Genomic DNA, 22,689 nt, shown 5'->3' with positions numbered 1-22,689 from the left:
ACAGTCTGATGTATTATAAACTACATCAAACTATGTGTCACAGCAGGAGCAGGAATAGAGGAACCAAATGCAGGTGCGGTAACAGGTGAAACCAAATGTTTACTGGCAGGAAACATGAGGGTATCGGCAGCACACATGACGAGAACATGGTTAAACTGGTGATGACACGGCACAGATGTGAAATGCTTTGACAACCAGCAAACTAAACAACCACACTTAAATACACATTAACTTAAATGAATAATAAACTAGAAGAGTGCACTCAGTGGAACGCAGATCTCCCCCAAGCATATCTCCCCTTCTCCAGTGCTCAGACTTTGGTGAAAAACCAGCTGAGGAGTTAGCTGTCAATTGTGGTATAAAACAGGTTTTTTCAAAGGTTTTGACTCACCGCAACCACGAGAGGTCTGTGACCATACAGTCGTAACTGTGCACAAAAACTATTGGGCTGACAGGCCCGGTAGTATGTGAGATTAGCAGAGGACAGGTACATGTACACATGGACAGAAAAAACAGTGTTTTTCGTGCCATTATAAGACTTTTGTGCAGTGTCCAAATCGATTGATGTCAGAGCAGAACAAGACATGAGAAATGTAAACCAGGGCTGGAGTGGCCAGAACCGGGAGTGGCCATGACAGTACTCCCTCCCACGGATGCCAGGTGGCATCCAAGCCAGTCGCGGGGGGTTCAGAATGGCAACTGTGGCATTGAACAAAGCTGACTAGGCATGACGAGAGAAACTTTAGTTTGACATGATGAGAGAAACTTGAGCTAGGCATGAGGTATGGAAACCAGGGCTGGAGAACTGGGAGGGGCCATGAGAGTGCTCCCCTCCCACGGACGCCACCTGACGTCCTAGCCGGTCGCGGAGGGATCAGAGCAGGAACGGCAGCTTCAGCCATGGGAAAACACACAGAGGTGACCCTCTGCTGGAGGGGAATCAGGAATGGCAGCTTCGGCTACACAAATTCCAGAGCAGCCATGACACTGGTTTCGGCTGCGGGGGCCACAGGAACACCCAGAACAGATGACAGCAGCTTCACCGCAGGGGAATCGGTATTGGCCGAAGGAGCACACAGAGGTGCCTCTCAGCTGCGGGGGAATCAGGAATGGCAGCTTCGGCTACACAAATTCCAGAGCAGCCAATGACACTGGTTTCGGCTGCGGGGGCCACAGGAACAGCCAGAACAGATGACAGCAGCTTCACCGCAGGGGAATCAGGAGCACATAGAGGTGCCTCTCAGCTGCGGGGGAATCGGGAACGGTGGTTTCGGCTGCATGAAATTCGGGAACGGCTGTTCTTGACCACAGGGCAGACAGACAAAACAGCAGCACTCATGATGGACAGACATCAAACGTCAGGGATGGCAGCCTTGTCCACAGGAAAACTCGTAGGCAACCCCTTGGCTGCAGGGGGAAGTCAGCAACAGGAGGGGCAACGTCCGGTGGGTCCTGGAATGATCACAACGTTCTGTCATGGCAGGAGCAGGAATTGAGGACCCAAATGCAGATGCAGTAACGGATGAAACAAAAGTTCTACTGGTAGGAAACATGAGGGTATCAGGGACACATATGACGAGAACATGGTAACATGGTGGTGACACGGCACAGGCATGAAATGCTCTGACAACCAGCAAAACAGCCAAACTTAAATACACAGAAACGTGAATGAATAATCAAAGACAGCTTTGGGGCAAATGGGTAACAGGGGAAAACTGGACAGGGCTCAGGGCTGGGATGGTGTTGTAAGCGCAGGACAAGGCATGAAATATGAAACCAGGGCTGGGGGGTGTCCAGGTAGCGTAGCGGTCTATTCCGTCGCCCACCAACACGGGGATCGCCGGTTCAAATCCCCATGTTACCTCCAGCATTGGGTGTCCTTACAGACACAATTGGCAGTGTCTGCGGGTGGAAGCCGGATGTGGGTATGTGTCCTGGTCGCTGCACTAGCGCCTCATCTTGTCAGTCAGGGCGCCTGTTCGGGGGGGAGGGAGAACTGGGGGGAATGGCGTGATCCTCCCACGTGCTACATCCCCCTGGCGAAACTCCGCACTGTCAGGTGAAAAGAAGCGCCTGGCGAATCCACATGTATTGGAGGAGGCAGTCTGCAGCCCTCCCCGGATCTGCAGAGGGGGTGGATTAGAGATCAGGACGGCTTGGAAGAGTGGGGTAATTGGGTAGATGCAATTGGGGAGAAAAATTCCACAAAAAAACAAAAACAAAACCAGGGCTGGAGTGGCCAGAACTGGGAGCAGCCATGACAATATGGGAACAGTGTTACACTGTTGCACGGTAATAATGAAAAAAATAACCCGTCAGTTATTTATGTCCCTGGGTTGTTACAGTGTTGTATTGTTGTTGTTGTTGTTGTTTTCTAATGTTTTTCCAATCCTTCAGGTCACTCATGAAGACAACCTGCCATCAGAGATTGTGTTCACCGTCAAAGCAGCTCCTGCTCATGGCTTTCTGCGCCAGTTCATTGAGGCTGAAGAGCACTACGTTGGAACTGAGCAGTCCCCCATCAAAACCTTTTCCCAGCTGGACATTAACGCCGGCAACATCCAGTACGTGCAGGCAGAGCCCGACAAAGTCAACGACACCTTCGTGCTCGATGCAACCAACGGGGTCACCAAGGTCAACGGCATTAGGATGTCTGTTGACATCATTCCGGGCCTTATCCCGCTACAGGTGTTCAATTTCACACTGAATGAGGGAGCCTCCAGGGCGCTAACCCAGGAAGTGCTCAAGGTCACCAACCGACATTTCTCAGGTGTGAACTTCCTGTATAGCTTGACTGAGCGCCCGCAACACGGGTACGTTGAGCATTCTCGCTACCCAGGGGTGCCCATAACGTCTTTCACAAGGCGGCAGGTGAGCGATTCTCAACAACTCTTCTCAATTCGTGATAATCTCTAGAATTGGTTGAAAATATGAACATTTGACTTGGTTTATTTATTTTCAAACTCCAGATTTCATGAAAATATCACAAATCAAAAAAAAAATCCTATTGTGTCTCAGTCCCCCAAAAAGGAAATGATTAGGGTGTTTTTACCCCTGTGTGACATCATTCTCTGCTGTTCAAACGTCGGACTTGTCCCCGTCAGTTATTTAACATTTGACCTCGTGTCACAACCCGTTGCAGGTGGAACATGAGTTCATCTACTACGTCCATGACAGCAGCGAGACCCTAAACGACAGCTTCACCGTCATAGCCAATGACACAGGCCTGGGGAAGCGGAGCGTGGCCCAGACGGTTTACATTCAGGTTGAGGCTGTCAACGACGAGCCTCCTGTTATTACAGCCAACAGAGTCCTGAGGGTGAGTGTGCAAACGCTGACCTATATTTAACCCTGGGCCTTTTTTTATATCTTTACTAACAGTTCTTGGATCGTGGCTGGATGTCAGACAAATTTCATGAGGGCAGTGCTGTAATTTGCTATGGTTGGCTGACTGGCTGGCTGACTGGCTGGCTGGCTGGCTGGCTGGTTGGCAGGGGGAAAAGTATGTGTGCTATGTGGAGGAGGATCTGGGGGTCCTGGCAGCCCACAACACAGTTTGACATGCATTGTAAGGGTGCCCGGGCTTTTATGTACTGGCGGGGAGGACAAAGCAGTAAGGGAAAGTTATGGTGCTTAGCTGTGAAGCAGAAACATTCTGCTGTACTCCAGTGCAATAAAGTGGTGAATAACTGGATCTGAATGGAAGCTGGACAATGGAAAAATAAGTAAACGTAACGCTCCAGCATGTTTTGGACTGGCAGGGGGATTATCTATTAATCTGCCTGTGATGTGAAAACAGTTTAAATCTATTGGTAAATGACCAACCGAAGCGCTCAAGCAAGAGCCATCGTAAGTTCTTTCAACTCCAAATATGTTCCTTACATTCAATCCGTTGGAGAGTGTCCTGGTTTCGAGCGGTGTGCAGGAATGGCCCGGAAATAACTTTTGACTGCGACTATGTGGCCTCATTTCTCAGCGTTGTCTCCTCCGCTACCCGTCTCTCAGCAGCACAGTGTGTGTTGCCTTTGCCATAACAGAAAGAAAGCTCTTCTCTCTGTGTAGCAGTGAACAGCGTCTCCCCTCGCAGTAAACATTTCCTTGTGAGGAGCGCTCCTTCCAACATCAGACGTGCGCTGTGACGAACGCTGGCTGTGGAATCGGACTGTGTGCTTTTGCACCGCTGCGCTGAGTGGCTGGACTTTGGAGAAGTCCGGCTGTTGAGAGTGGTTGAAGTTGCCGCTTTCTTGTCCTCTGTGAAGCGTTTTCTGCCGTCAAGTTCAAGCCACAAATTGCTGTCGGGTCCTGTAAACTCATTGAGAAGAGGTGTTGCTCCCTTTTGGCTGTTTGATTGGAAGCTGCTAATAACTGTAGTCAGTTTCTTATATTCAACAAGGACATGAAGTGTCATAGATGTGAAGCACGATGCTTCTTTTTTTTTAGAATAGAATAGAATAAAACCACTTGTTTTTTTCCCCCAAAATTCAGTATTACATTGGCGTCGTAATTATGCGTTCTGACTTTTATATAAGAACTTGACATTTTTTTTTGGACCCCCCCCCCTTTTCTCCCCAATTGTAATTGACCAATTGCCCTATTTTCCGAACTGTCCCGGTTGCTGCTCCACCCCCTCTGCCGATCCGGGGAGGGCTGCAGACTACCACATGCCTCCTCCTGTACATGTGGAGTCACCAGCCGCTTCTGTTCACCTGACAGTGAGGAGTTTCACCAGGGGGACGTAGCATGTGGGAGGATTATGCTAGTCCCCGCTGTTCCCCCTTCCCCCCCGGAACAGGTGCCCTGACCGACCAGAGGAGGCGCTAGTGCAGCGACCAGGACACATACCCACATCCAGCTTCCCACCCACAGACACGGCCAATTGTGTCTGGAGGGACGCCCAACCAAGCCGGAGGTAACACAGGAATTTGAACCGGCAATCCCTGTGTTGGTAGGCACCGGAATAGACCGCCACACTACCCAGACACCCAGAACTTGACGTTTGGAGAGCATTTTTTTGCATTCACTGCCTGTTGTCATACAGGTACGCACACACACACACAAAAACAACCCTTAACAGTGGTTGTGTGGCTTTGTTGTGCACAGAACAATACTGGATCATTGTGTTAAGTTTGTAACATGAAGCAGGTCCAGTATTGACTGCACGTTTTCATTTGAGCATCTAACGTTACATATTATTTCATCACATCCTGACTGGATGCTCAACACTGACATTGTAAAACAGATGCTCTTGCAGTGGGTCAACAGAGCTAAAGTTAGCTCGTCTGCGTCATGTTTTAGCTAGCCGGCAAGCCAGAAAAGCAGCTGACACATCTGAGACACTTGAATCTAAAGACATATTTGTTTTAACGGGTTAAATGTGATAGAGAGCGTCTTACTTACATCTCTGTCGATGGTGTTTCTGTGAAATCCTACCTCGAATCAAACCACAAGGACAATACCAAGTTATAGAATACGAGGGAGACGTTAAGAGAACATAGTGGTGGGGGCAGAAAGAAATATATTTTGAGAATTTTCATATTAATGAGGACTATGATGTTAATATAAAATAAAACACAATCTTTTGTGAATCCAGCCATAATGCTGCTGGCTTTGATGAGCTGATGTTGAATATAACCGGATTGAAATCAGAGTTTGTAAGGTCCAGCCGGTGCAAGGTCACAACACGGTGTGGGAAGATGGTGGCGCAAATTCACGTTTGCGGCGGCCTCACCCAGTATCGTCCATGCAGTGTCTTTGTCCACGTCTGCGTCTGAGTTTGTCTTTGTTTGATGGCTGGGAGAACTGGTGCTGGATCGGCTGGAAGAGCTTGGTCTGCTGCATCCTGTGGGCCCAGGGACCATGGCCCTGCCTGGAGCTGTACCTGAAGAGGAAACACCGAGGGCAATCTGACAGGATGCGGAAGCGGGGCAGGCTAAGCTAACTGCTAGCCCATGCAGACCAGCAGTTCCAACAGTCATCCTGGCTGGCTTTCGTTCTCCTGGACAGTGATTTTTTTTAATTTTTTTTTTTAGTTTAGATATATGTGTTAGTTTGGTTATATGTGTTAGTTTGGGTATATGTGTTAGTTTGGGTATATGTGTTCTTGTAGTTTTCACATATCCATCTCTTACTCTCCACTCTGATTCCTGTTCCTCAACCCTCCTCCTTTACTGAACGTTCGGGGGACTCGTTCCTCAACTTATAGGGGTCTAGAAAATGGGTTTCAGGGATACTGAGCTTTTATTAAAGAGAAAGACCCTTTTTTACAGATTTTTTTCATTCTATCGTGATAATGTAAAAAAAAAAACAAGAAAGAATTTTTCATCAATGAGGAGGAAACGAATGAGTGATTGAAAAAGGAAATGGGAAAAACCTGTCCATTTAGAATCCCAGCCCTGCTTTCATATTTTAGACCAAAATTGAAGCGATTAAATGGTAATTGGGTAACCTGTAGTGAAGCCAGTGAGGATGAGGATCAGGATGTGAGCCAAAGAGCATCCGGAGAGGTAAGACGATAACGTCTGCTCAACTTACATCCAGGCAGGTTTCATTAATTGGTTCTTTTAGCTGATCTTATATGATAGAGCTTTAACAATACAGGTCCAGTTCCAGCCATCCTAGTTTAATTACAAATGTCCTGGTAGACCAGGGATTTACACCCAACCTGCGTGTTGCTGCTGTGGCTTTTGAACGATGTTCACTGGAAAAGTGCAGCTTTACAAATAAGTCCCTTCCATCAATTATATTTCTATCTTAATTTGTTAAAGATTATGTCAACATTAGTCATCCTAGGGGAGCGGCACGGTGGTGCAGTGGTTAGCACGGTTGCCTCACAGTAAGAAGGTCCTTGGTGCGAGCCCCTGGGGTAGTCCAATCTTGGGGGTCGTCCTCTGTCTGGAGTTTGCATGTTGTCTGTGTGGGTCTCCTCCGGGGGCTCCGGTTTCCTCCCACAGTCCAAAGACATGTAGGTCAGCTGACTCAGCCGTACTGAATTGTCCCTAGGTGTGCATGTGTGTTTTTGTGTCGGCCCTGTGATGGCCTGGCGGCCTGTCCAGGGTGTCTCCCCGCCTTGCCGCCCAATAACTGCAGGGATAGGCTCCAGCATCCCGTGACCCTAATTAGGATAAGCGGCTTGGATAATGGATGGATAGTCATCCCAGGCTAGATATCAGATTTAATGCTGGTGGAAAAGGGCTGGGGTCTGATGTGTCCACAGGGGGGCGCTCTTCCGCCATGTCAGGGCTCTAATATAAATTTTTGATTTTTTTCAGAAGAGTTCTGCCGACCTTGCCTGTTGAAAACCTTTGTTTGAATAAAGAAACTCTGACATGTTTGATGGTTCTTCAGTAAAGACATCAAGTGGCCTTGCTGAGGTGGTAATGACGTGATTATGAGACGTGCGTTCATTCCTGAACAACTTGAACCTTTACTCTCCGTGACCTTTATCAGAGGTTGTTATGTACGCTGATAATACTAAGACACAACATGATTAATCACAGCCATGATAAAGAGATGTGTTGAATTTGTGGGGGTAAATGGAAAGCTAAATGGTGCAAGTAGATAAACAACAGAGTCAGGAGCCAAGCAGCAGAGTCAAGACCTAAATGAGCCGGGTAGATAATAATTACTGTAACTGAAACGTACCAAAGCATTTCCTGGTTATCTGACCTGACCTCCGTTTGTGGTACATCAGGAAAAGCTGTGACGGGATGTGGTGCCTGAGGATTTATAACAGAGTCAGAGATTTCTTTTTAGTTATACAAGTTTTTATTTCAAACTTTAAATACACAACAGGAAACAATATGACACAGTACATCATAACAAGACAAGTCTGGGCACATCTTTAATAGTAATAACAACAACAATAATAATAATGATGATGATGATAAGATAATAATAATAATAAAGGATGGATAAACCCGAACATCAGATCTGGTCTCTGGCTAGGGGAGGGATGTGAGCTTGACATTACTCATTCATAAGCACACACATGTACAGACCTAATACACTCGGGCACACTGTTTCCACCTTTTCCGTAGTTCAACAAGTGGGAACAGACCTGATAGAAATTACCCTTAGTAATTATTGCTCCTTGCAACCATGGCTTCAAAGGAAGCTGTATCTGTCATAGAGTGAACATTTCTCTCGTGTCATCAGATATCTCATGTGTCATCGTATACCTCATGTGACATAATATATCATGTATCATCAGATATCTCATGTGTCATCGTATACCTCATGTGACATAATATATCATGTATCATCAGATATCTCATGTGTCATCGTAGTATATATCTCATGTGTCATCATATATCATGTCATCATAGTCTCATCTGTCATCATGCATCTCATGTGTCATCGTATATCTCATTTGACATCATATATCACGTGTCATCATATATCATGTGGTTTAAAATGGTTGACTCATGGTGTTGTTTATCGGCGCCATCCCGTTGTGACTTGGAGATATTGTCATTTACGGCTTTAGGAACACACACTTCCTATGTGTGAGTGTGCATGAGTGTAACTGTGCAAGTGGAGCTACACATGTTCTGAAGACACACACACACACACACACACACACACACACACCTCTCTGAAGTGTATGGTGTCTACATTGGAGAGTATTGAGGCGTTCACAGTTGCTAATTGAAAAAGTCCCCCATGCTATTCTTCCATTAACAGTGAACAGCAGTGATGAGACGACACTGACAGCCAAAAGACAGGCCAACTGCCTAGTATCAATCCTGATCCATTCAAAACAATCAGAAATAAACACATTTTGGACTGAAAACTGGGTTTTGCTAGAGCATTGGTCATAGTTGAGTAAAGGTGAATTTGTTCTATGGTCAGAATCCTCCGACTCTTTTCATCCCCCAAGAAAAAGGTGATAAACAGATAGTCAGGATGTCTTGTTCAGAGATGTTACAATTTCATTCAGCAGACGCTTTTATCCAAAGCAACGTACATCTGCGAGTTAATGCAACACAAGCAAGGATCTAGTCAGGAGGTGACAGTGCAGGTAAGTGCCAAAAATCTAGGTTCAAGTCCGATAGGACAACAACAGGCAGCGCACAAAGGCAATGCATAGGGTGCATAGAGGCATCAGGTGTGGGAGTGTTAATGAACGAGCTGGATCTTTAGCTTCTTTAAAGATGGAGAGGGACTCAGCAGATCGAATGGAGTTTGGTATCTTGTTCCACCACCGGGGAACTACAGAAGAGAAGAGTCTGGCCAGTGACTTAGGGCCCCGTTGTGGCGGAAGTGCCAGGCGCCTTTCATTGGCAGAGCGTAGTGAGCGGGACTGAGTGTGGACCTGAATGAGGAAGTTCAGGTAGGCAGGAGCCATTTTAGTTGCTGTTTTGTAAGCGAGCATTAGGGTTTTGAATTTGATGCGGGCAGCAACTGGGAGCCAGTGGAGGGATATGAACAGTGGAGTGACGTGTTGTTTTGGGTTGGTTGAAGACCAAACGCGCCGCTGCATTATGGATCATTTGCAGAGGTTTTAAAGTGCATGCAGGGAGACCTGCCAGTAAGGAGTTGCAGTAGTCAATGCGTGATATTACAAGAGCCTGTACCAGGAGTTGTGCTGCATGCTCAGACAGGTAGGGTCTAATTTTCCTGATGTTGTACAGGGCAAATTGGCACAACCAAGCAATCAAGGCCATGTGAACCTTAAAGGTTAGTTGGTCATCAATCATTACACCCAGGTTTCGGGCAGACTTTGTGGGCATGAGTTGGGTTGATCTGAGCTGGATATTGATCTGTTGTAAGGATGGACTAGCTGGGATGACAAGGAGCTCAGTCTTAGGTTAAGCTGAAGGTGGTGTTCTTTCATCCATGCAGAGATATCAGCAAGGCATGACGATATCCATGCCGAGACTGTGAGGTCATCTGGCGGGAATGATAGGAAGAGCTGGGTATCATCTGCATAGCAGTGGTATGAGAAACCATGGCAGCGAGCGGATGATTGCGCCAAGTGAGGTGGTGTATATTGAGAAGAGAAGGGGACTGAGCACTGACCCTTGAGGTACCCCTGTGGATAAGCTGTGCGGTTTGGACACTTCTCCCCTCCAAGGTACTCTAAAAGATCTCCCTGAGAGGTAGGACATGAACTAGCGGAGGGCAGATCCTGAGATACCAAGCTCAGTGAGTGTAGAGAGGAGGGTTTGGTGGTTAACTGCGTCAAAGGCAGCTGACAGATCTAGGAATTATCCGTTGTTCATGGCCATGGTAAATTAAAATGAACCCTGAATGACGGAAGTACGTTAAATGACATTTGTGGCAGCCATTTGGTCTCATCTTGTAAGCACTTAATTGGTCCACTAGGTGTCACTCTAATTGCTATGGGCTCACAGCAATATAGGTGAGAACATTCATGCAGGTGACAGGTGTTGCTTGACGGAGGGGAGCACACATAGTTTTTTGACCGCTTTGCTGCTGCTGCAGGCCACACTGGGCTGGCGAGCGACACAGGTGTGAGTTTGGAATATTGGACTGTTTATGGATGTATGACGCTTTATGGATTATGGGCCGAAACGTCGTGGTGAGTAATTGATTAATAAATATCATAACGTTTTAACTTAAACAAGTCTGAACTTTATTTCATAGACACACGTAACGCGAAGTGGCTACAAGCGAGTCAATTAGGTGCCTGTCTAGCAACCCCTTTAAGTGCAGGCTTAGTCTCCACAATATTTAAACCATCGAAACATCTGCAGGATCTAGTCTTGAGGTCTGAAGACGCTTCACCACTCGCAAGTGATTTATATTTCAGGTTTGCCTTGTGTCTCGGCCAAACCTGAACTGTCAACCCACGACCAGCCATTTGGTGTTTGACAGAATTTAAAGACGTATTTATCCAATGAGTCCAACTGAGTCCAATTTGGGCTTAGTAAAGGAATCTGTAGGCTGTCTCTTAAAGACGTATATATGTGTATTTATCTAACTGTTCTGTCTTTGCACTATCGGACAGAAGGTGAGTGGTCAGAAATATGTAGAAAATACTTCTCTTTATTTCTTCAGTTTAGCACGTCAGGCAGTTAACGGTGAATCAGTCTGTAGTAACTTTCAAAAGAGAAAACATTTAAAAACACAACTTGGTGTATTCCCGTCAGAGAGGTTCACAAGGAAACACACAACCAAACTGTCCCTTTCACCATCAGTCAAGGAATTTTTGGAGGTAATGGAAAAATTTCATCTTCAAATAGTTTCTCATTTGTTTCGCTGCACTGGTCAGGAGTACCTCCAAAGCATCCTTTGCTGTCAAGTGGCTTTTATGGTTCAGTTAGTGTGTGTGTGTGTGTGTGTGTGTGTGTGTGTGTGTGTGTGTGTGTGTGTGTGTGTGTGTGTGTGTGTGTGTGTGTGTGTGTGTGTGTGTTACACAACCATGGGTTCCTCTGCTCCTACGTAGTGGCTAGACAGGCAGGCTTGCTCCAGGCGTTTGGATCTAATGTGATTTCTGTGGTTTGGATTTACCCGGAGCCTCAAAGGCGTCTCAGCGTCGCTCCGTGTCCCCGTTGTTCCTGCATCCACACAGCCGCTGTATTTAGTTGTGTGATGTCTGCCGCTGCCTTCACTTTGTTCATGTCTCTTCATAACCGGCCTCAGCCACGCACACGCGGGCGTTTCCTAATCGTAGTTTTAACTGCGGTGTGTCGAGGTGTTATTTGAGCACTGTTTTAGGGTAACGCTTTAAATTGCAGTTCATTCATGACGCAGAAGTAAACCCTGTAACATACAGAAGATATGTATTTGAACTATGATGAGGGGTAATTTCCAAGTAATATATGACTAAAATAGGGTCTCTTCTATATCTCTAGTGTGCTTCCTGGTCATTAAAATGTGCTATTAAATATAATCTACATCAAACACTGTTTGAGATAAATTCACAAATCACATTATACCAAACAAGTATTTTGAATCCTTTGTGTCACAGATAAATAGTAATTATCTGTTAAACTTGAGTTTAAGGTGAATAGTGAATGTCCGGCTGAGTTACATAAAACCACATTCAATATTCACCTGATATTCAAGCCTCATATATTACACGGCAAGTACCACTCGTCATAGCTCAATTACTCCTGTTTTAATCATGAGTTATTCAGTTATTGCTCCGTAAAATAATCAACGCTGCTAAGGGACGATATAGAGACAAAGTGGAGTCACGCTGCTCTGGCTCCAGCTCCACAGACATGTGGAATGGACTGAGAACTATCACGGACTACGCTGGGAATACCGGCAGTGTTGCAGAAGAGTCTGCATCCCTCCCACATGGACTGAAAACTTCTGATGCACGCTTTGAGGACAACACATCAGCCTCTGTCACGGATATGTAAATGGTCCAGGACTCCTGCCCAGCGGAAATAAGAGGGTGGATGAGTGCAGATCCTTCAAAGGATTAATCCACACAAGGCTCCTGGTCCAGATGGCATCCCGGGCTGGGTTTTTAAGGCGTGTGCAGACCAGCTGGCAGATGTGTTCACAGACGTCTTTAACCTCTCCCTGCTCCAGTCTACAGTCCCCACGTGTCTCAAAAAGACCACCATCGTCCCTGTTCCAAAGAAGTCGAAGGTGCCCTGCCAAAATGGCTACCGCCCGGTAGCACTCACACCAGTCATCGTTACGGGCTTCGAGCGGCTGGTCAAAACCCACACCTCACTGCTGCCTGACACTCTGGACCCACTACAGTTTGCCTACAGGGCCAACAGATCAACTATTGATGCTATCACACTCACCCTCCACACTGCCCTCTGTAGAACCGGAAAATGTAATAAATTCCCAATAATGTAATAACCCCGATAATGTAATAAAAATCTGCTCTTGAGTCCATTGAAAATGCAATAAAACCGGATAATGTAATAACTTCCTGATAATGTAATAAAGTGCATTTCAGTGATACAGTGGTTGTGAAAAACGGATAAACAGGTCAAAAGTTAATAAACATTCATGCATGTCCAACTTTGACCTGTTGGTGGCGCCAGAGCTCTGGAGCTAGAGTTGCCAACACAGTATCGCCACTTGAACCCATTAATAGGTGGTCTGCTGTTAAATTATTACAATATTGGGGAATTATGACATTATCAGGACCTGCAAAATGAAGGCTAACCTGATCATGTAATAACCTCCTGTTAATGCAATACTTTATTACATTATCGGTAAAAAGTTTATTACATTATCGGGAAATGCACTTTATTACATTATCAGGAAGTTATTACATTATCAGGTTTTATTGCATTTTCAATGGCCTCAAGTGCATTTTCTTTAATACATTATCAGGGTTATTACATTAACGGGGGTTTATTACATTATCAGGTTCTACACCCTCTCCTGCCTGGAACAGAGGAGCACATATGTGAGATTGCTGTTCATTGACTACAGTTCAGCATTCAACACCATTGTGTCCTCTAAGCTTGTCACTAAGCTCAGAGACATAGCACTCAACACCAGCCTGTGCAGCTGGATCCTGGACCTCCTGACAGGCAGACCACAAGTAGTGAGGATGGCCCTCACCACCTCCTCCATACTGAATCTCAGCACTGGTGCATCCCAGGATTGTGTGCTAAGCCCCCCACCCCACCCCCCGTACTTGCTGTTCTCGCATGACTGTGCGGCCACACACAGCTCCAACACCATCATGAGGTTTGCTGACGACACCATCGTCATCAGCCTGATCACAGACAATGACGTGACAGCCTACAGAGATGAGGTGAGAGCCCTGACAATATGGTGCCAGGACAACAACCTCCATCTCAACGTCAGCAGAACTAAGCAGCCGATAGTGGACTTCAGGAAGCTGCAGGGGAGACAACACACCCCCATCCACATCAGCGGAACAGCAGTGGAGAGAGTCAGCAGCTTCAGGTTCCTCAGGGTCAACATCAGCGAGGACCTGACCTGGTCATACCACACTGGCATTGTCGTCAAGACAGCGAGACGACGGCTCTTCTTCCTTCGCAGGCTGAAGAAGCTTGGCATGGACACCAGGATACCCCGCAACTTCTACAGATGCACCATCAAGAGTATGCTGACTGGCTGCATCATTGCCTGATATGGCAGCTGCACCGCCCTTGACTGCAAGGCTCTGGAGAGGGTGGTAAAAACAGTGCAACACACCACCAGGATTGAGCTACCAGCCATGCTGGACCTCTACACCCAGAGGTGTAGGAAGAAAAGCCCAACAGATAGTTGAGGACCCATCACAAACTGTTCACTCTGTTACCGTCTGGCAAACGGTACCGGAGCATCCAGGCCTGGACCAACAGGCTTAAGGGCAGCTTTTACTCACAACCCATAAGACTTGTGAACACATTGGGCCTCATTCATCAATCGTTCATGCATACAAATTTGTTCTTACACATCCATGGAATTTTTTAACCCTGAAATTTGTCCAGTGGAGAACCTGGGTAACCCCTGAATTTAGACACCAGTTGGCTAACACTGATGTTTTTGCGGCCTGGGTGATTGCTCATTGCAAGAGGTAGACAACAGTTGTCGGGGGAAGGAGTTACAAATAACCATCAGGCTTTGCTTCTGCCTGTCAGACAATCTGGAGGACTAAAAGACTCTATGGGTGTGTAGGAACAACTTTGTATGTACGAATGATTGATAAATGAGGTCCATAGACTCTGGACACTTGAGCATACACACATCCACACAGACACACACAGACACACACACCTCTCTCTCTCTCTCTCACAAAATGCACACTCCTGCCTTTATTCTGCACTGTTACTTTTCTGCTGTATCATTCTTGTGTGATGTACATAGATAGTTTACATATTTATTACTACTATCTACCTCTGTAAACAATGTTACATTTATACTGTCAGTTGTTACATTTTAGATCTGACATTTTAGTTTAATTTAGTTTTTTGGTCTGTAAATACTGTTAATTTTATACTGTTAAACTTTAGATTCCAGGGTTTTTAGATTTTAGTTTTGACTTTGAATTTTAATGCCATATCTTCTTATCTTAGTCTCAGTCATGAACTATGGGGATGTAGTCGCCAAGACTTCATGGGTGGAATATCAGATCCTGACAGTCTCGTAATCCCAGGATATTTTAAAATCGGTCAGCATTTTTGCTCCAGACTATTTAAACAGTGCGAACTTAAAAAAAGAAAAGAAGAAAGAAGAGCCCTGGCACAGCTCCAGATGAATATAAAACTCAGGTTTGAGCATCCAGCATGATATCCCTGTATCGCCATGTTGCTGGTGTGGGTTGCATGTCTTGCTGTTACAGTTGTGTCCTTACTCCGCTTGAATCCAGGTATGGGTGGCATCTTTGACGGAGATCCGACCGGAGGACCTGAGGGCACAGGACTTGGACTCGCCGCCGGAGGAGCTGTGCTTCATGGTGACCCCGCCCAGCAACGGCCACTTGGCCCTGAAGACCGCCCCGATGAGGCCAGTGCTCAACTTCACCCAGACCCACATCGACCAGGGACAGCTGCTATTCGTGCACAAGGGTAAGTTGCCAGTAATCACATTTAAAGGTATAGTTCACCCCCAAAATAAAGTCTGTCATTACATACTGACCTCCATGCCAGTAGCAACCTAGATTACAGTTCTGTGTCCATGCAATACTGAAGGAGTCAGCCAAGTTCATTTCTTCCAAGCAACTGCAGCTCGTCTGGTGTTCAACCCCCCTAAGTTCTCCCATACAACTCCCCTTCTCATGTCCCTACACTGGCTCCCAGTAGCTGCTCGCATCCAGTTTAAGACTCTGGTGCTAGCCTACAGGGCAGTGAAAGGAACAGCTCCTTCCTATCTCCAGGCCATGGTAAAGCCCTACACCCCCCGCCCGACCACTTCGCTCTGCTGCCTCGGGACGCCTGGTTGCCCCGTCGCTCAGAGGCCCCTACTGCCGGTTGACCCGGTCACGGCTCTGTTCTGTCCTGGCCCCATAGGGGTGGAATGAACTCCCCACTGATGTCAGGACAGCCGAGTCGCTGCCCATCTTTCAGCGCAGGTTGAAAACTCCCCTCTTTAAGAACTACTACCCTGTTACTTGTTCTTACCACTTATTGTATTCACTCATTTAAAAAACAAAAATCTCTTTCTTGGTGCTTTTACTTTAGCACTGGTCTGCTCTTAGATGCTTGTTTAGATGCACTTATGACCTCTGATGACTAGTAGTTCTCCTGGTTTCCTACGTTAAGTGATGCAATTACTGTAAGTCGCTTTGGATAAAAGCGTCGGCTAAATGACTGTAATGTCATGTAATGTAACTGGAGTGGATGAGGGCCAGTTTGTCAGTTAACAAGACTAGGTCAAAACTAGTATATAGCTGGGCCGTGTATGGTCAATGTTCAAAGTTGTGGCCAATTTGTTACGAGGATAGTCAGTGATAGTGTCTGTAATGTGAATTCCTGGACAATAAATGTTCATCTGCAATTGCCTGCAGTGATCCCGGTAATATTTGTTGTTAAATTGTACCGAAGTTGGCGTACGGGTAGAATAGCGGTCTATTCCGTTGCCTACCAACACAGGGATCGCTGGTTTGAATCCCCGTGTTACCTCCGGCTTGGTTGGGCATCCCTACAGACACAATTGGCCGTCTACACCAAGGTGTTTTGATCGCGGTGTCCCAAACGTTGGTTACACAACGTGCTGCACAACGTGATGCAAACAAACTGTGCAAAATGTTCATGTGGCATCATGTTGTCATGTTTAAGTCCCCCGCCACAATTGAAATGGCTTCAGGGTGCAAGTTCTCCTGCTTGCTAATGACTCCATACAGCTCCTGCAGCACCACTGTGGCAGGAGCTTGTGGTGGTATGTAGACAGCAGTTAACAACGCCCAGGGGAGTTCCCTTGGGAGATAGGATGGTCTGCACCTCATTGCTAGTTGTTCCAACACTGGCGAACAGGACTGAGAGACAATTTCCACGTCAGTGCACCGTGAATTGTTCACAAAGAAGCATGCACAACCTGCCTTTACCTTGTCAGTAGTTGGGATGGAAAGGCCCGTGTGGTGCACAGACAAACCCTATCAGGTGTATTAGGACCCAGCCAAAAGCAGAACAAGCAACAGTCCTTCATGTCCCTTAAGAGCTCATTCGGCAATGAAGTTCGTCCAGCCTGTATTCGAGGGACAGCAGTATGCTGGGAAAGAGAGGCCGGGTAGGACGCCGTCTTGGCCTCAGCAGGGCCACACCTCATCTACCTCGCCTCTGGTAGCGCTGTCTGCAGCCATTACTTCATGATGGTGCTTGTTTGTTGTAGCAGGTGATCACTTTCGGCAAGTCCCACGGCTTCCAGGTGTCGGGAACATCTAATCTTATGTCCGGTAAAGTCTGGCGATCACGAGTACTTGTGCAAGACCCATTTTGTGCACCAAAAGTGACAAAGAGCCCGAAAAAAAACCAACAAAGCGAGAGCAGCTTGTAGCAAGTTTCCATAGATATGTATGCCATAGAGTTGCCATGATCTCATCACTGAAAACTACATTTAAACTGAGACTTACTCAGTAACGGGGGCTACACAGGCATAGGTAGACACACACACACACACACACACCATAATAGAACTCTGACACACTTCAACACACCAAGGTCAGCGAACATCTGCTACACTTACAGCACACTCTTCTTTTCTTTTCTTTTTTCTTTTTGCATTTTTTTTCTCCCTTTTTCTCCCCAGTTGTGTCCGGCCAATCATCCCACTCTTCTGAGCCGTCCCTGTCGCTGCTCCGCCCCCTCTGCCGATCCGGGGAGGGCTGCAGACTACCACATGCCTCCTCCCATACATGTGGAGTCACCAGCCTCTTCTTTTCACCTGACAGTGAGGAGTTTCGCCAGGGGGACGTAGCGCGTGGGAGGATCATGCTATTCCCCCCAGTTCCCCCTCCCCCCTTCAACAGGCACCCCGACCAACCAGAGGGGGCGGGCGTTAGTGCAGCGACTAGGGCACATACCCACATCAGGCTTCCCACTCGCAGACACGGCCAATTGTGTCTGGAGGGACGCCCAACCAAGCCGGAGGCAACACGGGGATTCGAACCGGCGATCCCCGTGTTGGTAGGCAATGGAATAGACCGCCACGCCACCCAGACGCCCCCGCCGCACATTTCTTAGTAGAAAATGCAATTTCTTACCCGATGGCTTCATTTTTGTCTCTTATACAGCCGTCTTCCTTGTCTTACTGGGTGCCAAGTCCTTTATCGTGTCTTTAAAGTCCACCTGTGTAGCCAGTTCACACTCAATGGCAAGTATTGCCATTATCATTGCTTATGTTTAGGATGAACATGATTATTGCTGGCCTCCATGGCACCCGCCTAGTGGCTGGGCCCAAGAAAACACCCCCCTCCCCCCATATTAGCGGCCCTGATATCGGCTCGAATGCATACACAACCTGACAGAACGAAGAATTCTGACAGTACAGAAATGATTCAATACCGTGCTCCGTCTCAGCGGCAGTTTATGAAAATGGGCTCTTTTGTCCTCGGTTGCTGGCAAACGTCTTTTTATATCCAGAGGCAATACAGTAGTGGCCCCCCTTTTGTTTTCTTCTTTCCTGTTGCTCCTCAGTCTCAAACTTTCTCTGTCTTTTCCTTTTGTATCTGTTGAGCTCAGCCAAGCCAGCCAACCCCCTGACGTCACAGGTGAGAGTACTGCAAGATGGTGGTGTCCCTGCCATGAAAGATAGAACGGGGCTTCTTTTTCCTCTTTTATGTTTACATTTGTCATGTTTATTATATAATTGTTTATTAAAGTGGAAATAAATTTAGTCAATCGTGTTAACTTGGCGGCACGGTGGCGCAGTAGTTAGCGCGGTCGCCTCACAGCAAGAAGGTCCTGGGTTCGAGCCCCGGGGTAGTCCAACCTTGGGGGTCGTCCCGGGTCATCCTCTGTGTGGAGTTTGCATGTTCTCCCCGTGTCTGTGTGGGTTTCCTCCGGGGGCTCCGGTTTCCACCTACAGTCCAAAGACATGTAGGTCAGGTGAATCGGCCGTACTGAAAATTGTCCCTAGGTGTGTGTGTGTGTGTGTGTGTGTGTGTGTGTGTGTGTGTGTGTGTGTGTGTGTGTGTGTGTTTGTATGTATGTGATGGCCTGTCCAGGGTGTCTCTCTGCCTGCCGCCCAATGACTGCTGGGATAGGCTCCAGCGACCCTGAGAGCAGGATAAGGGGTTTGGGTAACGGATGGATGGATAGATGGATTCTTGTCAACACATCTCATGAGGAGGAGAAGAGAGGAGGGGTCAACAGTCTTTTTAACATACATTTTTCATGTAGCTTACTCGGTGATTGGCTCAGACGTTTAAATACAAAAATATTCTGAAACATAACAGTACAATCGATATAGAAGCAGTAGATTAATCACTCCTCCGCTGTACAAGTTCAGAGTTGACGTGCTGTGAGCGTGTAGTAATAAGGAGGGACTCCTGGGCTGTGGTGTCTGTGATGAGTCCCAGGTGATGAAGCCTGACCTGTGCCAACTGCACTTTTGTCTCTCAGCACCGTTTTCAGTTCTCACAGCTTGTTGTTCCTCTTACTGCCACTAGATGTCACTGTTGACATTTCTAAAAAAAAAAACACTAAGCCGTCTTTCGGAGGCCTGCCCTCTTCCAAAGATATTTCTAAAAATGAGATGATGTCATGAGTGTGTGTGTGTGTGTGTGTGTGTGTGTGTGTGTGTGTGTGTCTGTTGAACTACAGTGAGATCTTAAATCAGTCGTGTTGACATTTAGTAAGACTGCACATTATTTATGGGCGGCACGGTGGCGCAGTGGTTAACGCGGTCGTCTCACAGCAACAAGGTCCTGGGTTCGAACCCCGGGGTAGTCCAACCTTGGGGGTCATCCCGGGTCGTCCTCTGTGTAGAGTTTGCATGTTCTCCCCGTGTCTGTGTGGGTTTCCTCCGGGGGCTCCAGTTTCCTCCCACTGTCCAAAGACATGTAGGTCAGGTGGATCGGCCGTACTAAATTGGCCCTAGATGAGTGTGTGTGTGTGTGTGTGTGTGTGTGTGTGTGTGTGTGTGTGTGTGTGTGTGTGTGTGTGTGTGTGTGTGTGTGTGTGTGTGTGTGTGTGTGGGACCTGTGTGATGGCCTGGCGGCTTGTCCAGGTTGTCTCCTCGCCTGCCGCCCAGTGACTGCTGGGATAGGCTTCAGCATCCCTGAGAGCAGGATAGGTGGTTTGGATAATTTTTTATTTTTCATTTATTTCATTGCTTTATTAATCCCCATGGGGGAATCCTTCCTCTGCATTTAACCCATCCTAGCTGTGGAGCTAGGAGCAGGGGGCACCGACAGGAGTAGTAACCCTGACCCTAATGGATGGATGGATGCACATTAGTTACCAAATTGTGTGCGGCGCTGGTCTGAGGGCGGCAGATGGGATCGAGTGTCGTGTCAGGTCTAGTTGAGGGTGTCTCTGTAGCCTGTGGGAACGTTGATGTGGGATTCCCGTCAAGACCTGAAGGCATTCGGTGATGTTAGACTCAGATAAGCTGCTGCTCACTCGACCGCTGCCAGTCTGCCTGCACTGAGCCTGCACGTGTAGACAAGAGAGATGCTTCCTGTGGTGTAGACTACATAGATGCTTCCTGTGGTGTAGACTACACACAGACTCACCGCCATGGTGGACAGTCCCGCTTTTTCTCTTCACCTCTCTTTCTCCCTTTCTTTCACTCTCACTTACACACACATTAATACTGTTTTGCTGGAAAGTTTGAGAATTTTGATCTCTAGCTCATTGTCTCATACCTTAATAATGATAATAATGATAATAATAATTATTATTATTCTGATAAACTTTATCCGTAAAGCACCTTTCATACATGAAATGCATCTCAAAGTGCTTTATGTTAGAAAGAAGCAAGTTAAAACAATCCCAAGCAGACAAAATGCTATGAAAAGTCATTTGAAAAGTCCTTTACCGTCAGGAAGAGAGAACAGAAAATGGAAACCGGGAACAATTTAAGACAAGATGACAAAAGTCGGACGATGAAATCTTAGCACGCTGAACATCAGAGCAGCTTTACTTTATTATCTTTTAATTTCCTATTTTTGAAATTTGCTCTCACAGTCATGTCTTTTTACGTTTGTTTTTACCCGCCACTTCCTGTTATCTGATGGGTTTTGAGAAGTTATGGGACGCTGTGTCTTTCATCAGACGCCCAGTTCCTCTTAAATCTCGACAGCCGTCCCAAACCGAAGCGTCAAGCGGGGAGTCAATCTGGCCTTTTGTTCTGTGTGCCAATGCAGGTGCCATGTCGGGGGGCTTCAACTTCCAAGTCAACGACGGCGTGAACTTCACCCCCCGGCAGATCTTCAGCATCACCGCGAGCGCGCTGGTCCTGAGCCTGGAGACGAATCGGCCCCTCAAGGTGTTTCCAGGTAAACTCGGACGCAAATCTCAGTGTGTTTTTTATTTATTATTATTATTGCTGTCCGGCTTCATTAAAGCCAAGGGAGGCGTCACTGAAAGGTGTGATCTGCACTCCCCCCCCCACCATGAGCACGCTCATTTCAGACGGGACACTTATCCGCCACGGACGGGCCCGCGGGCCCAGAACACGCCCTCGCTTTTGACAAAGGAACTGAAAGAAAAAGAGCTGAAAAGGATTCTCCTCCAGTTTCTCCCACAGAGCCCGAGACCACACACTCACATCACCATCACTACACACTGCAGCTCGTTTCACGCCCCCCTCCACACAGAGTCCCCTCCGTGGAAAGCTGGTAGCGTCACGCACACCAAATGAGTGAAGAACACATTCATCTACCCTGTGTGTGCGTATGTATGTGTGTGTGTGTGTGTGTGTGTGTGTGTGTGTCTGCGTGCGTGCGTGCTCTGAGGTATTTCCTCTCATACCAAAAAAAAAATAACAACCCCTCTCATATGACCAAGTGTCGTGTCTGTACTTGCTCTTTATGTGTCTAATCAAATTCTTTTCTTTTTTTTTTAATCTAATCAAAGTCACGGGGAGAGCAGCGCTCGTTAGCCGTGACCCTTCCCAAGGTTTAACCTGGCTGTCCAGCTGATCCCTGTTACCCAGAATTCACTTGCTTGAATAATTCAGCTCCCTTTGCCGGACTCGAGTCGTTAATTTCCCCCCAAATACCAGACTGACGCATCACATGCCGCAGCCCTTCTGTTAGCACGCAGCCATGGGCCGACGTTAACGCACACGGAGCTAAAAATAGCCTTTTGTTTGTTTGCAGACTCAGTCATGCTAAAGCTAATTGGTGTGGTTGGTGACTTATTGTAGGTGGTGCAATGCATTGCACACAAGTCAGGGCAGAAAAACACTCCTCTGAGTTTTCCATCCGCTGTCTACAGCTGCTTTTCTCTGCACATTGTGACGCAGGTCCGAGACAGCTGTGTTGGGCTGGGCACACTTCTGATATCAGGGAGAAGAAGAACTGTCAACATACAGACAGCATGTTAAATGTTGGCGGTGCAGTGGTTAGCGCGGTCGCCTCACAGCAAGAAGGTCCTGGGTTCGAGCCCCGGGGTAGTCCAACCTTAGGGGTGAATGTGTGTGTGTGTGTGTGGGTGTGTGTGTGTGTGTGTGTGGGCCCTGTGATGGCCTGGCGGTCTGTCCAGGGTGTCTCCCCACCTGCCGCCCAATGACTGCTGGGATAGGCTCCAGCATCCCCGATCCAGCATCCCCGCGACCCTGAGAGCAGGATAAGCGGTTTGGATAATGGATGGATGGATGGATGGAGAAAAGAATGACTTGAGATGG

The 22,689-nt window shown here is 47.2% G+C and overlaps 1 protein-coding gene across 1 annotated transcript in view; it reads left to right on the top strand.

Annotated features, from left to right (window-relative positions):
• The window catches only part of cspg4ba (chondroitin sulfate proteoglycan 4ba), a 52,711-nt gene that overhangs the window by 18,775 nt on the left and 11,247 nt on the right, over positions 1-22,689 (top strand). Inside the window, exons 4-7 of the mRNA XM_056280344.1 lie at positions 2,398-2,871; positions 3,143-3,319; positions 15,269-15,467; positions 21,206-21,337. Of these exons, the coding sequence (XP_056136319.1) occupies positions 2,398-2,871; positions 3,143-3,319; positions 15,269-15,467; positions 21,206-21,337 (982 nt within the window). The remainder of the gene's footprint in view (positions 1-2,397; positions 2,872-3,142; positions 3,320-15,268; positions 15,468-21,205; positions 21,338-22,689) is intronic.

This window comes from Lampris incognitus, chromosome 1 (genome assembly GCF_029633865.1).
Source record: "Lampris incognitus isolate fLamInc1 chromosome 1, fLamInc1.hap2, whole genome shotgun sequence".
In the NCBI taxonomy this organism is placed as follows: domain Eukaryota; kingdom Metazoa; phylum Chordata; class Actinopteri; order Lampriformes; family Lampridae; genus Lampris; species Lampris incognitus.
The sequence above is the reverse complement of the archived record's forward strand: the minus strand, read 5'-3'. Positions and strand labels throughout refer to the sequence as shown.